A 16109-nucleotide genomic window follows, 5' to 3' on the forward strand; every position below is an offset into this window, starting at 1 on the left:
TAACTTCCAAATGTTTATTTACTTTCACTTCACTTCGGACCTCACCTCGCTTTGCCCACAAATAAAACAAAATTACACTGAGAATAGCAACAACTGGCTCACCAAGAGTTTGGTCTAAATCTTGTACATTGTCTCTCTGTCTATGTCAAAAACCACTGTTAAAATACAAAAGTGTCAGCATGAAAAAGTGCACAGTTCATTAACGGCTTCTTCTCACATAGTCAGTTGAACCTGCACATTTAAAAGCACTATGTAAATTAGCACATGTACCAGTTTTGCCACTTTGTGGCAGTAAAGCACTTGTCCTTGTATGGTCACGGTGTTAAAATTCTTCCTTCTCTCTGTAGTGTCTCAGGTCAGTCCTTGTCTCAAAGCGTCACCACATGTCCCCAGAATGCAGCCATGATGGTTTGTCCCCAAATAAAAAATGAATACCCCAAAGTTACCCTTCACTATTACCAAAATATTTTTAAGTGGTTAAATGCATTCAAGCCCAACCATCATAGAGGAAAGGAGGTATTTGATACTTCAAAATACATTCAGCTCGATTTTAAAATCTAAAAATCTCATAAGTCATAAGTAATTAACATGAGGCGAGGTTAGGATGACCCAACAAAGGCATCCTATTAGAAGAATTACAGACATCAGTTGGAAGGTTTAGTTAATAAATAGAGATGCACTGGAAGACTATTTACAAAAACGGTTAAAGTCTTCCTGTTGTTGCATTTGGATTTAATTACAAACGTCTTCATGGCCCATATGCTAAGAAAGGCTGACACTCGTGCATTGTCAGTCCATTCCCTCAGACAAACTGCTCATTCATTTAAAAGTGTATACAATGTGATTGGTTGATTTTACTCTATGAGCTGCCATTCTTCCCTAGGAACTAAGGCTCACAGTCTCCCAGGTGAAGCCTGAGCACACCCTCATTGTGCAGCTTTACCAAGAGGCTAAACTCCACCGGCATGGCGTGGAATTTTACTTTAGTCTGTCTGTCGTCGTAATAGTGGTTAGTGAGGGCACGGAAGTCGTGTGGGTGAGTGCTGAATGGCCAGAATCCGTACAGATTCACTTCGGAACAGAATTCCAGTGCGAAGCTGGCCATGATTATGCCAGTGCTGAGCCGGGCTGCCTTCAGACCCATACTGCGCCAGAAGCGGGCCAAATTACCGAGGTACTCAGGGTTGAAGAACATAGGTCGGATGGGGCTATTGAAGTCCTCAACGGTGTAGAGAGCCCGCAGAGACACAGGAGTGTTGTGGCCATAGGAGAAGGCAGGTAGGAGCAGCATGGAGTTGCCATAGGTGCGCAGACCCTCTACAAATGCACGCCGCCTTCCCATTAGACCCCCATACCTGGAAATAATCAGATCTTGTGAAGCAACCAGACTAAACTGAGAGACTGAGTTGACACATTCATTGCCTTGCTCACTTGTCCAGCATGATGCTCGGGTTTGCAGTTACAAGGTTAGTCTTGACGCCAACATGTTCCTCATATCCATTTTGCAAAGGTGGAAGGTTGCACCTGAACAAGCAACAAAGACGACATAAAAAGTGAATTGAATTTTCACAAGAATGATTTGATTACGTTGATTACCACTGCCTGCGGGACACCTTTCTCACCTCATAACAAATTCAGCTGAATCGATCCTTTTCCCGCAGCTGCTGTTTGTCAAGATCCCACCGTTCCCAACAACAGCACAAGTTTTCCAAGTTTTGTTTGAGGAAGGATGGTCCTGAAATGAACATCAGCCAAAAACATGTGACAAAATAATAACATAACACACTTTACTCTCTTTTTTTTTCTTTTTTTTTGCGTGTTGTGTAAGACAAATCCCTATGTGGTGGGAGAAAATCTGTATTTAATTTGCAAATGTTTTCCATTCCCTCCTCTAAATAACCAAATAGGACCCATAGCAATAGACAGCGTTTGGTGGTAAAAAAGAAATATCGTTCATATCTTGGTGGGCGTAGTGGTGTACGTTTTTTGGCTTGCTGTCAATGTGGTGTCTTCACCAATATATTTATGTTTGTTCTTGACTATGAGTGCTCGGAATTCATTCAAAATCGCCACCACATTGAACAAAAGCAGAGATTTAGTACGGACTTGATCAACCTGTTACGACAGGAACGGGAAATAGACCAGGGTGTGTCAGAGATATGAACTGGTAATAACAGAGTATTGTCTGCTCAGTGATAGAACATTTGACTATAGTAAACGGCCTTGCTTTTATGTAGCGCTTTTCTACCTACTCAAAGGTAGACTACTCAAAGCGCTTTTGACAGTCAGATAAAAGTAAAAGTATCATCCACCCATTCACTCACACAAGCACACAGATATTTACACACCAGTCCCAGTTGCACTGGGAGCAACTGGAGGTTCAGTGTCTTGCTCAAGGACACTTCAGCATATGGCACACTCGAACCGGGGATCAAAACCGCTAACCCTTCGGTTCGTGGACAACCTAGGTCCCTAGTTCAGTTCTGGATGCCCCCTAAAGCTCATGATGATCAGCTTGTGGACTATCATTGAACTTCACCAAAACTTAACCAGATCTTGGCAGTTATTAATACTACATACATGGTTGTGTTGTCTGATCTCACCATTGTCTTTGGAATCACAAAATAAAAGAATAAAAAAAATTAAAAAAAAATTAACAAGAATATATTATTATATCATATCAGCATTATAGTAAAACAAGCTAAACCTGCTCTGTGTATCTGCACCACCTTCTGTCACAGGAGTTTTACCCATCTAACTGGTGAACACTCTTGACGTTGCAAATTTTGTAATTTTTTTTCTTATACTAATTTATTTTATTACATTTTTACTTTTATTTTATTGGTATCTTTTAATTATGTCATTTTTAATTTTTTAACTACTCTGGCTTGCGTGCAACGTTGTTAGGTTTATTGTGCGTAGATGTGTGTGTGAATGTTTGTCTCTCTGTCAGTCTTGTTTTAACAGCGGTCTTTATTGTTAGGCTCCTGACATTTAGCTGTTATTTCCTCATCATTCTGGGTTAATGATTGACATTAATCATTTATTACATATGGGTTTCAAATTGTAAAAGTCAAGTATGCTATTTATTTAAGTCATATCATAATGGAGGAACCCACCAAAAAAAAGAGAGCCTTTCAAAAGTGGTATATGTCAGTGGCAGAGCAGGTGACTGCAGATTGAGAGGTCCCCAGTTCAAGTCTGGGTTGTACATTTTAGCTAGTTTCTCTGTGTGTGTATGTAGTTATGCAGAACAGAGTGATTCAAGTTCTCTTTTCTGTTTCATGTCTGTCTTTACCTCTTTATCAAACTGCAAACACGTGATTTAACTCATGACATTTGAGGAACAACTGCAACCTCGAACAGGCAACACGTAACGATTAGTGTTCACGAAATGGGTGAGAAAAAACATACCTTTGTAAAGGTACTGAAAATCTCCGGGGTCACTTTGAGAGTCCTCTTTTTCTCCCCGTCATAAACCAGCTTTGAGCCCACAGGAGTGTTCATCTGCGTAATGATGGCCTTATTGAAACCATTGCACTTGAGGTTCAGTTCATACCTGCCGAATCAAAAAAAGACTTACGTAAGCGGTGAAACCGTTTGACCGATACAATAGACTCTTCTCTCGTACAGTCTTTTCAGTGAAATCCTTTTAACCATAACTCAAGCGAACCTTAGACTTCCTATATTTAGACCTCGTCTGTGAGTTCCTGTGTCTCACCGGATGTTTCTGTTTCCACTTCTGCTTCTATTGCATGAAAAGCATGTAGCAATACATGCTTTTCATGCAATTCTTTTTTGTAAATATTTTTTTGTGTAAATATAACTAACTGGACTGAAACTATCATTTTGCATGGACCTCCCCACCTGAATTACGACACACTGTGCGTGCAACAACAGTTTGCTGTCCTATGTTAGTATTTTGGAGGGGGAGGAGGAAGCATGACTGATTTGCTTCTTAACATTCTTAAACGTAACAGAAAAGAACAAGAGCTATACCTGAACTTTGAGTAATTGTCCTCTTGCTTCTTCCAGGTGTTTGAGTAACCCTTCATTATTTTTTCGACAACCTCCCTGCAAAGCACACACATCCCAGCGCACAGTCAGGCGTGTTGGCTCTTTTAATGCTGACATGACTTGAATTGATGGTGGCATAAACAAAGAGCAAACAGGAGTAGACGCCATGATGAAGTTTGCTCTCACCTGCAGCCTTTACAGGGGACGGCGGCCGGGGGAGTTCTTTTCTTTTGGGGAGTTTGGCGAGGTTCCACATGGCTGAGGAAAAACAGGACAGAATAGTGAAATGAAGATACTAAGTCATCCGCCTCTGAGGCCTCTATCCTCTAGGCTTCACTCCGTTTATTCTGTTGCTCATATCTACTGAGAAGGGAAAACATCAAGACCGAATATGTTTTCATGCAAACATCTACAAGCCTTCAGATAAATGCCAACCCTATATAGCATAAACACACGAAATAACAGGTGGGGGAGGAGGGAAAAACCTGTAACTGAGAGAGAGTGCAGACTCGTATACCATAAATGAACAACCACTGTACAAACCCACGCGTAGAGACCTTTGCCACATCAGGTCACATCTGTCTGTCACTGTTTGCAGAAAGTTTCTGTACAGTTGTGTCTTCCTCTTCCTGCTTTTGAGTTTACAGAATATATTTAGAAATCTAAAATCGTCTTATAACGCATGGACCTGTTTGATTCCTTATCTCTAATCAAATGTAGCAAAGCGTAACAGTACAAACAAAAGTACACTGTGTTATATATTGTCCAATATTTCATTTTTATGTGATTGTGTCTTCTGATTTTGATATACCCAAGATCAACTTGTTGCTTATTTTAAATTAAGCTCTCGCACTGGTCCCTCAAACCAATCAGGACAACATCTCAGAAGATGTCATCTTAGAAACTTTGATGGACATTTTATACGGTACTTAAAAGATTCTGTAGATCAGTTTTAACGCAGTAATTAATATTTCCACAGCTATGGGCTTTTTGTCAAAGGGCATAAGTGGAAAAGAAGTTGGAAAAGACTGCAGAAGAGAGCAGAAAACGTGGGTGGAAACTCCCAAGGCTCCTGTTTCTCTCCTACTGCTATATCAGCATCTTCCAGCACTCTTCTAATGTCAAATCCCAGCATGCCTTTTCAGCTCGACCCACATCCCAAACAGTAAAACTCAACTGTGTATTGTGTTCGCTAGTGGTTACATACTTACTTAGTGTCAAGAATGTACCAGATGAGAGTGGTCAGCACGCTCCCCAAAAAAAGTAAAGTGATCAGAAAATAGAAGAGAGTCTTCAAGGGCTGTCCCCTCATACCTCTCCCCTCCTGCTAACTTCCTCCGTCAGCCACCTCACCTTCTGTCTGTCTCGCGCTTCACCTTGTGAAACGCTAATCTGTTGCCCTTCTAATATTCTCACATTCCTCCTCCTCTCTCTCCTTTTCTCTGTTCTCTACACTCAACTCCTCCTCCTCTTCATCCTCTTCCCGTCTGTCTGTCTGTCTGTCTGGTTTGACTCAGTGTTTCTGTCTTGTTCCAGTGTTCGTTCTGAGAGCCAGGAAGCCTTCTCAGTCATTCACCTATCTCCACTTTCCGTCTCTTGCTCAGGCAAGTCCTCAGTCGTCTCTGAAACTCTACTTTGTTCTCGCTCTCTTTCCGCTTGGGTCCAGGTCAGCTGGGTTGAAACTTTGTTTGGTTTGTCCACATCCTACTTTAATCCTTGTCATGTCTCTTTGGTCCACCGGTCTCCTTTCCTCGGTCTCTCCTTCTCTTTCCCATGAGTTCACACAGTTCTACTTTCTGCCGTCAACCGACAACTGGAGCTCTTTCTGTTCCGCCCCCAACCCAGAGCCCTAGCCTTCCCCTCTCTACTTTCCCCTCCCTCCCCCAGTCATCCTCCGCCCACACCCCCTGAGCCCCTCTCCCCTTTGGACAAAAAGGTGCCAGTAACATGAGCACCCAGTACTGAATTAGCCCACAGTTTGTTTCTCTCGACTAGTGTGTGTGTGTGTGTCGAAAACATGTTCAAAACCAACATGGAGCAGAGTAAGAAAGGGGCAGAGGCTTTCCATCCAATCAGAGGGACTCTTAATACCCCCATGCTCTTATCTACACACAACACACACAAGCTTCTTTTATCCTAGTGTCCAGTTTTGCCAGCTGTATCGGCTCATATCGTGTGATAAGTGCTTCAGAGGTGGGGGAAGAGGAAGGAAAGTCTCTGCACAGCAAAGACGAGAACCTGTTTCGAATGCGGTAAGATCACCAAGGTGACTGACTAACTAACTATCCTAACAACCCTAGCACAAAACCATAACTCACACAGGCAGGGGGAGGATCGTGGGAAATTGTGGAGTGTTCATTTTACAGTGAAGACGCACAAACAGATGGACACACCCAGTTTCACCCAAGCACTATTAAAATGATAATGCCTGTTATCTAACTACAAGCAGAATTGTGCCACAGGAACCTCAACACACACACAAAAAAAAATAAAAAATCCACAACAAAAGAGTCCTGGGGAAGGTTTCTTTTTTTGGCAGACGTAAAGTTTTGCACAAAGCTTGTTGTGGAGGCTGCCTCGCTGTGCCCACACAGAAGAGGGGGACTGATCCACAAAGAAGGTCTAATAAGCTAATAAAATCAGGCTAACGGAAACAAATTGGCACAGAGGGCTGTTAAGGAAAGTAAAAGCTACACTTAACCTGCTTTTTACCTCAAACCCTGCGCACATTCATGCAGTGACCCCTTCGCTGATGAGAAAATCGGGTCACTCTGTGTTTGCGACAATAAAGGTGGCACATGCCTTCTTTACTTCTGCTCAGGGCGGGAACAAAATGCAAATCACTGCACCCACATTTCCTGATTTCCTGAAACCAACCCCCAAGAGCAAGCCCTCAGGGAGTTACATATGCATGACCTTCCACGCATCATGAGACGAGCAGGACTGTGGACTGGCTAGGAATGTGGAGAAAGTAGGCACAAAAAACAAGGAGCCACCTCCCCAGAAGAACACCTTGCTTCTCTGGTGGCCTGTTAAATCAAATATCCAGACTTAGCATCTGGTTTCCCCTCATTACAGGCCGCCCCTCTACCTCCCCCTGCAACCAATAGTCAGTCATTAGCTTATTTCGGAACATGCCATTTCCATCCAAAGGCCCCATTAGCTATTTAACCAAATTAAAGCCAAAGAAGTGATTTTTCAAGATGACAGTTATAATCTTGTAACACAGGTTTCGCAGCATTGTGCAACCCCAGTGTTTGCAAGCTTTTGCCTCTATTATTCAGCATGGATGAACTATGGTCTAACTGTGATTGACGATGGATGATCGTCTAATGTAAGATGTAATTTAGCTATCACCATCAAGTAAATCATTAACGTTTAGGGTATATTGTTGGGTTAGATTTAGATGGAGTCACAGGATACATGGCAGGGCATGCGTGTGTTTCAACTTGACAGGAAGCCGAAGTGGCAGACAATGATGGAGAGGGGGGTGAGAGGCTCCAGGGTGAGCCAGAAACTTCCTCTAAGGAGCCATGTGATGTCTTCACAAGAAGAACAGAGGTACAAAGGATGCTATTGTCCCCCAGATTTCACCAACTCTTTTATTTAAGAGCACCACCTTCAGCAGCTATGTGGCAGTTTCCGCTGTAGATCATCTGCGAAACAAGAAAGGTGGAGACAGGATGTAAGCCACGCAACTGCAAATGCCAACAACATGCGCTGATGCTCTTTGTCCCTGTATGTTTCCTTTATTTTTTTGAACAAAGCAGCATGAAAAACAGCACTGACAACACACACAGGCAACAAAAAACGACCTTAAAGACGTTTAAAATGACACAGGATATTTAAGTGATGGGGAAGTTCTAAGTGTACCAGCCTGTTTTGAGTAATGTACTGTGGGTCATGTGGTTAAAGGACAGCTGATCCCTCCGCATTCCACGGCTGCTTTGGAGGGGGCCTGGTGGTACCCTTGTGCCTGTGTGAATTACTGGCACTCATCTCAGAAGCACTCACGACCAAAAGAGCGCAATGACGTCACAACTCAAGCCTGTAGATCACATTAAGACATGCAGGGTATTAGTATCACTTAGAGGTGCACATTCATAATTAACACTTCCTAGCATGGCTGTAAAAGACAAGATAAGGCCTCCACTACGAAATATCACAAATAAATTTTTAATATGTTTAACAAAGCAGATCACTTTTGCCTATATGTGTAACATACAAAAAATATTTGTTTAGTTTGTGCATCTACTGTGAATGCAGGTTGTTTAAAGTGCTCTCATAAAGTGAGCATAATAGTGATAACTGATAGTTGACCTTTTTTAAGACTCGTGTATACTACAGCCACACAGGATGTCCTCAGCTGACTTTTAACTCTTATATTTATCATACAGATAAATCCACTAGATGGAGACAAACTTTACTGCACAAGCTTCGTTAGTTAAATAAACTATAATCTCGTCAGTTACGACATCTCTAAGATGGTTAGGGGTTTGAGTGAGGACTAAAGCATCACATTTCCTCAGGAAATTAAATAAACCAAGACAGGGTGGAAATCTTAAACTCTGAAGATAAATCTGAAACTAATTTAGTGGAGAAACGTGACTAAACAAGTTCGATGATGGTTTGTGATGTGACACTAAATAAAGAGACTCCTATATTATGAGTAAAAATACTAGTTTATTGAAAGGAAAGTTAGCTTTTAGTTAGCTTTTCAGCTCCTCCAGATGTTCCCCGACCAGAATGCCTGCAGTTTCTGTCACTGACACAAATTGTTCCAAGTTTTTTGTTTTGTTTTGTCGATGTGGTTGACGAAAGCACATCTGTCTTTCTTTTTCTGGTGTGGCAGCAATATGCTTCTGTAAAATTGCAATAAGTGAGTAAATATTTTAAATGATCACTCCCACCCTCTGCAACTTCTTTTACCACAGTCGTTCCTTTACTTATTGACCTTTTTATATACTTATTAGTGGAGCCTGTGTACTTTTATTATTTTTTATTGTCAGCTCGTACATTTGTCTTTATGTTTCGTGTTCATGTCTGTGAGTTTTATATTTATGTCAATGTAAAAGGATGTCATCACCCCTCTGCAAAACAAATCTACCTACAGGTACAAATAAAGTGATTTGATCTGAACCTGAGTACAGTCAGTAAATTGGCAGAAATACTTATTTCTCAATATTATATTAACACAACATTACTATTCAATATAAAGATCTTTTGATGTGGCGCCAAAGCTGCTTTTCTAACCACTAGGCCTACTTTACAATTCCCAATAATTTGTCAGTACTTGGTAGTAACAATAATATAGTGTCAAATGGTATGTGCAACATGTCTTATTTAAACGTTTCAAAAAGAGTTTTGAATATCTGAATTAAGAAATTGTTCTTTGTAACAATTTACCAGCTACTTAGCAATTACACCTCTAAAATCAAGAACATGAGGAAATTAGTATTTAAAATTTCTTTTTAGCGCTTGTGATAATTGGAGTCACATGGTTTGCAATTTCAAATTTATGTACAATAAATGATATCACACACAACAGGGCCTTGTGGTTATCTATTTTGAAGAATGTAAATATGGAAAACTACTATTATCTAAGGAAATGATGCGCTCACTGGCCACTTTATTAGGTACACCTGTTCAATTGCTTGTTAACACAAGTAGCTAATCAGCCAACGGCATGGATGCAATTCCATGCCTTTAGTCATGTAGAGGAGATCAAGACAACTTGCTGAAGTTCAAAACGAGCAACAGAATAGAGAAGAAAGGGAATTTAAGTGACTTTGAATGTGGTATGGTTGTTGGTCCCAGACGGGCTGAGTATTTCAGAAACTGCTGATCTACTGGGATTTTCACACATACAGAGAATGGCCCGAAAAAGAGAAAATATCCAGTGAGCAGCAGTTTTGTGTGGACGAAAATGCCTTGTTGATGTGAGAGGTCAGAGGAGAATGGGCAGACTGGTGGGAGATGACAGAAAGGCAACAGTAACTCAAATAACCACCAAGGAATGCAGAATACCATCTCTGAACACACCACATGTTCAACCTTGAAGAAGATGGGCTACAGCAGCAGAAGACCACACCGGGGGCCACTCCTGTCAGCTAAGAATAGGAAACTGAGATTACAAAATTCTACAATAAAAGATTTGAAAAACATTGCCTGGTCTGATGAGTCTTGATTTCAGCTGCAACATTCAGATGGCAGCAGAAACATGAAAGCATGGATCCATCCTGCCTTGTATCAACGGCTCATGGTGGTGGTGTAACAGTGTGGGGGATATTTTCTTGGCACACTTTGGGCCTTTTAGTACAAACTAATCATGGTTTAAATATCACAGCCTACCTGAGTATTGTTGCTGACCATGTCCATCCCTTTATGACCACAGTGTACTATCTTCTGACGGCTACTTCCAGCAGGATGATGCACCATGTCACAAAGCTCATATCATCTCACACTGTTTTCTGGAACATGACAAGTGTAGTGTAGTGGAGTGTAGTTCAGCTACTAAATTGCTATAAGTTGTTCACTCAACATGTGCTGCACTACTGTGGTTAGCAGGATAAACCTTGTTTTCATTGAGACCTTGTTTGAGGAAGTGATACATTTTTATAAACCTATAAGTAGCCCTGCAGCTTTTCATTCTAAAGTCAAGAACCCCTCATAATGAAGTAACTACATCATAAAGGAAGTACAGGAGACCATCTGTGTTTTTATGTACACTTTTATTGTCAGCACTTGACAGCAGGACACAAAGAGCCAGATCACTTCTTGGTCTCCTCCTCCTTGGACAAGTTCTTGATGATCTCCTCCTTCTTGGCCTGGAGACGCTCCTCTCTGCGCTTGCGGGCCTCCTTTGTCTTGGAGCGACGAGCCTCAGCCTGGTCACTGTAGGACAGCAGAGAAAAAAAGAGGTGTGTAAATTCTACAGTTCTCCTGTCTATTCAACTTTTAATATCCACATAAAACATATCACAAAACCTTATTTAAGGTAAATCTAATGAATGTGAACAGCTTTTTAAGTTAATCAATAAACAGGGTAATACTAAACCTACGTATCATAGGGTTAGGGTTATATTTTAATCAAACTGATTCAGTCTTATTCTTCATGTTGTGTGTATAGGCCCTTGGTCTTGATCTCTAAAATCCTTTCACTTTAGACATAATTTAAAGCAAACTCCTAACACTCTGTGAGGTACAAGTACAGCTCACACCGAGGGTAAATCAGTAGAACTGATCAAACCAGAGGCGGAGTTTTAACTTACGCCAGGAGCTTCTTGCGGGCTTTGTCTGCCTTCAGCTTGTGAATGTGCTCCATAAGGATGCGCTTGTTCTTGAACACGTTACCCTTGGCCCTCAGGTAGAGGCTGTGGTACCTGAATGGGAACAAGGTAGAAATACAAAATTGAAGAGAAAAAAAAAAACAGGAGAGACAACATTCTGGCCATAAAAATATTTGTGTGTATGTGCGCTAAATCCAAGAGCTGTAGAATTAAGACAACCAAACACCTTCTGAAATTATTTATGAAGACATGAATTCCATTGCATTGTAAAATATGAAGAGAGGGAGAGCAACACAAAATGATAAACTCACATGTGCCTGTCAATCTTCTTGGACTCCCTGTAGCGACGCAGCAGACGACGCAGGATCCTCATGCGGCGCATCCAGGACAACTTCTCTGGCATACGGGCGTTGGCTGTACCCTTTCTCTTACCTAACAAAGATTAATGGGATCGGTCAATTGTACTTCTAAAGAGAGATGCTAAAGGCTTTCCTCTTATGGAAATGACAGTCTCAACCTACCGACTCCCATGTGTCTTCCCTTGCGACGAGCCAGTGTGTTCTTGCGGCAGCGGGCCCTGGAGTGGACCGTAACAGGCTTGCGGATGATAAGACCATCCTTCACCAGTTTACGGATCTGCTGGCCTGGACACAGAAGGAAATGTGATGTAGAATGATCACACGCAGAGTGAATCTCAATACCAAATCTATTGTTAATTCAGCAACAACAGTCAAAGTAGTAAATCAGTCTTTAACTGGGGATAAACACAGAAAAGAGCTTTTAATGATACAACAATTAGAAATACATCCTACATAGGCTGCAGTGTACTGACTGTCATGTCATGTAGGACTTAATGATCTCAGCCATTTGAAACACAATGTGTAGAAAAAGGTATCTGGAGGAGTTCATGTCTTAATGATATGTGTGTCTTTACAGCCTAGACGTAAGTTTGAGAATATGCACTTGATCACATAATGGGCTTTGGCCTCAAACTGTGCAGTTTCATACATGTCATGTCCGTCTTCTGTTTAAAGACGAGAGAGTAACATTTTAAAGTCCCCAAATGCCTAAATAATGCCTAAAAACGGATTCCCTGATGACCGCGTGTTAGATGTGGTTGCTATTAACTCTTTTCCTCAGCTTCGTTGTTTGTTCAGATGTTCTCAGGACAGACAAACTCATCGCTGTCTCGGTAAATCACAAAGCTGCAATGATTATCACCAAACTACTTGTTGCTCTACTTACGGGAATTGGCGTTGGCGATCTCATTGGTCTCGTTGGGATCCAGCCAGACCTTCTTCTTCCCGCAGCGCAGGACGCTGGAGGCCAGCCTCTTTTGGAGCCTGAGCATGCTGCAGGACGCACACACGACAGTCGGTCAGTTTTAAAGCCACAGTTAAAAAACGAGCTTACGTATCCATGAACCTAAATCATATATGTTTTACAGCTGAATGATAAATCTTGTAACTCGGTAGCTAAAAGGCTGTTAGCCGCACAGCTAGCTAGCTGCCAGCCGGCTGACAACATGGCCTCGGTCTGCTACATCGTGTTACACACGGCCACGTCAAAATGTGGGAATATGGAGTTTGAGTGATGATTAAACTTCACATCCTAGAAATAAACAAACTCTGGCGTCTCAGTGGAGTGATTTGAGCTTGACATGTGTGCATTTTAACAGTTAAATTCTGTCTTTTTGTGTGCCATCGACAGCGGTCCTACCTCATGGCTGCTACTTCAATAGGAAAAGGAAGGTTTCAGAGACCGACTGGAAGCTACCATTTTAGAGGAGAGTCCATCTCTAGTCATGAAACAGCTCGGGGTTATCGCGAAACATAATGGACGTTTTATTGACACACACACAACTCACACTCCTAATAGGTACCTAATAATAACACACATCAGGTATAAATCTGTCACAGACAAATGCAATCTTGAGCGAATTATCGAAATGTACATTGAGAAAACCCCTCTTGTAAAGTAATGGTACCAACCAGTGTGGCGGCAATGCATTATGGGTGAGATAGAAATTGGTTGTATTCTGATGTTTTACCACATGAGGGCGATGCTGAGATCAAAACTGCAACTGGTACTACTCTTACCAAACCATTTGAACATGATTATGTAGTCACAGTTTTAACACATTTTATACGACGTTTATGTCCTGTGTTTGAGTTTCAAATAATGATCCATATTTTCAGTTTTCCGTTCTGTTTCGCATAGCCTTTAATCAAAACACTAGCCCAAACCCTCCCTACTAATATCCATATAATTAAACATCACATAAACGTGTAACGGCATTAGACTCTCACTTATTTTATATTATATTTATATCCAACCAAAAATTACTCCACTGTATTACTTGTAGGGGGAAATATATTTTTTGGTTTGTCGTTTTCGTTGTTAGTCATTTCATTTCTGTATCTACAGCATGTTTCATCATACATTTAAAGCACAGAAAAAAATATCAGTGGTATATTTGTGCCACTTTACATATGCTGTTATCTCTGACAATAATTAAAAATATTTCATATATTGGACGACAGAAAGGGTTCTGAAACCGATTAAAAGGTGTGACCAACTCCCTTATGAAGCAATTAGCAGGATAAACAGGGACACGTCTGGCAAATACAAGATGTTTGCAGCTTCAGAAGTTAAAAATAATGCATCTGAATATAATATATTTTTAGGTCTTTGTGTCCTCTTTTAAAAATAAAGGGTGACAACATTGAGTTGGTTTAGCAAGTGGGTACTTATGAAGATACTTGTAAAAAAAAAAAAGGAAAAAAAAGAAATAGCCAGCTGGTACATTACCATTTGACTGACTACTTATTAAGGTTGCTATTGTTGCCTCATTGACTCTCCAGCATCAGTGGCCGCAGCCCGTTACCATGGCAACTATGTACGAGCACTTGTCTGACTTCTTCACCTCGAATAACCCAGAATACCTATAATTGGGTGAAGCACAACCCGAAGTACTGGGTCGTGAGCTGGTACAACTCCAGCTTTCCTCACTGCTGGTGAACGTATCGTCCAGCGAGAGGACGGCCTTAAAGAAGTTCAACTCTACCTGCTGTCTGCCCAGGAGGATGTGTGATGCAGTCCGTGGATCTCTATCTACCGCTGTAACGTGCAGTAAATTCTGTGTCTTCTGTTCATCAAGATGTCCAGATATGAAGATATAAACAAGACAAACGGCTGAAAACCAGAACAGCACATTAATATTATACATAAAATATACAGTGCATCACATTTGTTAGAATTACTTCAACAACCGCTGACTCACTCCACTCAGTTGGTTTGTTCAACAGCTTAAAGGTGAAAAACAAGTGAGTGATCCAGCTGAGGACGACCTGCAAGTCCTGCTGCACATGATGTTTTTCTTGGAGGAAAAATCCTGTACCACAGCCTGGTTTTATTTATTTATTTACTTGTTTTTGGAAAGAGGAGGAAAGCGTCCACCTACAGCATACCCAGCTCACCAGAAAGCGTTGGTATGAGAAGCAGCAGCAGGGGACAATCTCGTGGGTGTTTAATCCGACCATCCGTCAGCTCTGACCACACAGATTTCACTCCGTCTGCAGCAGGTGTGGATCGTTGTCATCTCTCAGAGGTGGGGAAGACCTCACTTTGTGTTTAGGTTTACTTAAACCACTGATATGATATCATCTGTGCAGAGGGAACTCAGAGTCCATCGTGTAAGAAGTTGTCATCATCTGGGAATGACTCGTCCCCCGCTGCTACACTTCACAATAAGTATGAGTGTTTTCGTAAGAATTCTGTGCGAAAAAAATAAATAAATGAAACTACTGAGAACACCCATAGAATGTACACAGCTTTTTTAGTATCTTTCAGCTCTTTGTTTTAGCGTCCTGGCTGGAAATAATAAAAAAAAGAACTGGAATTTTTAGGTGACACAAAAGCTGACCGCAACCTGTAGGATTAGTTCATCATGTTCTGTAATAATCCATCACTACCACACATTTCTCATCCGTCATCATAACTTTTTTCCTTAATGGGTTTTATTTATGTTTTCTTCATTCACCTAAGCAATGCTAGATGTTCCGAGGCCCCTTGACAGCATTTCATTCAGGGGCCTTTCAGCTGTTGCTATCTATAGTTTCCTGCAGGTCTCAGGGGCCCTGAAAGGCTCTGCCTCCTCTGCAACTCTCAACCAGCCCTAATCCTGGTCAAGATTAGCTCAGTTAACAGACTGGGGTCCCTAGAAGTGTAAGGGTTCTGTTGTTTTTGCTCACTGCCTCCTCAAATCAGACATCAGATAGGGAGCTTCCCGCTGCTGCAGCAAACTGACTGAAATTGAACTATTCTCACCCCAATTACGGCCCTGCAGGGCTCCTGGTCTCTGGATCCCCAGTCTAGGGACAGGCTTCCACCCTCACAGCCTCCATCTCCGCCACTCTGTTGTTCCCTCATCGATCGATAAGTGAAGGTGGAGTCTGTTCCACGGGGCGTGGACCTCGGCTTCCAGCTGGAGTCTGTTGAGCGCACACAAGAGAGTGAAGCGATGGCAAGATAGGAAGAAACACACCGGTACACAGAGGGCACCGCCTTCAGAATAAAAGCTTGCACATGCACTTTGTGCTGAGGGTACTGAGCCTGCTTCTCAGTCGCATCTGTTACCCTCAATACAGCTCAGTGTACTGTCATGTCCATCATCATCATAATAAATAGGACACCATTAGCCCAGCAACAAATCATTTTCATTTAAGATACATTCAGCATTTATTTGGACTGTTTTATTACATAAATCTAGTGAAACGGATTTATGTGAAAACTGATTTTTTT

General features: G+C 41.6%; 2 protein-coding genes and 1 long non-coding RNA gene across 4 annotated transcripts; all 3 read right to left on the reverse strand.

The window, feature by feature from the left end:
• Positions 1-5872, reverse strand: st8sia6 (ST8 alpha-N-acetyl-neuraminide alpha-2,8-sialyltransferase 6). Its single transcript, XM_047571777.1, has 7 exons — positions 5229-5872; positions 4204-4275; positions 4000-4074; positions 3415-3559; positions 1623-1735; positions 1432-1524; positions 1-1355 (listed from the first exon to the last, which is right to left on the reverse strand). Exons 1-7 carry the CDS (start codon positions 5327-5329, stop codon positions 887-889), a joined length of 1068 nt encoding a protein of 355 aa, XP_047427733.1. The 5' UTR covers positions 5330-5872; the 3' UTR covers positions 1-886.
• A 4857-nt stretch (positions 5873-10729) lies between these two features.
• Positions 10730-13161, reverse strand: rpl19 (ribosomal protein L19). Its single transcript, XM_047571779.1, has 6 exons — positions 13026-13161; positions 12552-12658; positions 11828-11950; positions 11618-11738; positions 11289-11399; positions 10730-10911 (listed from the first exon to the last, which is right to left on the reverse strand). The coding sequence occupies exons 1-6, from the start codon at positions 13028-13030 to the stop codon at positions 10788-10790; spliced, it is 591 nt and encodes a 196-aa protein (XP_047427735.1). The 5' UTR covers positions 13031-13161; the 3' UTR covers positions 10730-10787.
• Positions 13162-13932: 771 nt separating this feature from the next.
• LOC124998200 lies at positions 13933-16032 on the reverse strand. Of its 2 annotated transcripts, none has more exons than XR_007111039.1 (3): positions 15636-16032; positions 14786-15082; positions 13933-14501 (listed from the first exon to the last, which is right to left on the reverse strand). It is a non-coding gene; the product is annotated as an uncharacterized LOC124998200 (long non-coding RNA). The 2 variants fall into 2 exon arrangements; XR_007111038.1 differs by having other exon boundaries at positions 14590-15082.
• Between the last annotated feature and the right edge of the window lie 77 nt (positions 16033-16109).

This window comes from Mugil cephalus, chromosome 20, assembly GCF_022458985.1.
Source record: "Mugil cephalus isolate CIBA_MC_2020 chromosome 20, CIBA_Mcephalus_1.1, whole genome shotgun sequence".
In the NCBI taxonomy this organism is placed as follows: domain Eukaryota; kingdom Metazoa; phylum Chordata; class Actinopteri; order Mugiliformes; family Mugilidae; genus Mugil; species Mugil cephalus.

Excerpts from the sequence above, each read along its gene's own strand:
- st8sia6 (XM_047571777.1), bottom strand. The coding sequence starts at position 5,329 with ATGAGGGGACAGCCCTTGAAGACTCTCTTCTATTTTCTGATCACTTTA. Across the intron at positions 1,736-3,414 it reads TTTTCAGTACCTTTACAAAG|GACCATCCTTCCTCAAACAA; the intron begins GTATGTTTTTTC and ends TGTTCATTTCAG. Across the intron at positions 1,356-1,431 it reads CCGAGCATCATGCTGGACAA|GTATGGGGGTCTAATGGGAA; the intron begins GTGAGCAAGGCA and ends GATTATTTCCAG.
- rpl19 (XM_047571779.1), bottom strand. Across the intron at positions 11,739-11,827 it reads GGGAAGACACATGGGAGTCG|GTAAGAGAAAGGGTACAGCC; the intron begins GTAGGTTGAGAC and ends AATCTTTGTTAG. Across the intron at positions 11,400-11,617 it reads AAGAAGATTGACAGGCACAT|GTACCACAGCCTCTACCTGA; the intron begins GTGAGTTTATCA and ends GTTCCCATTCAG.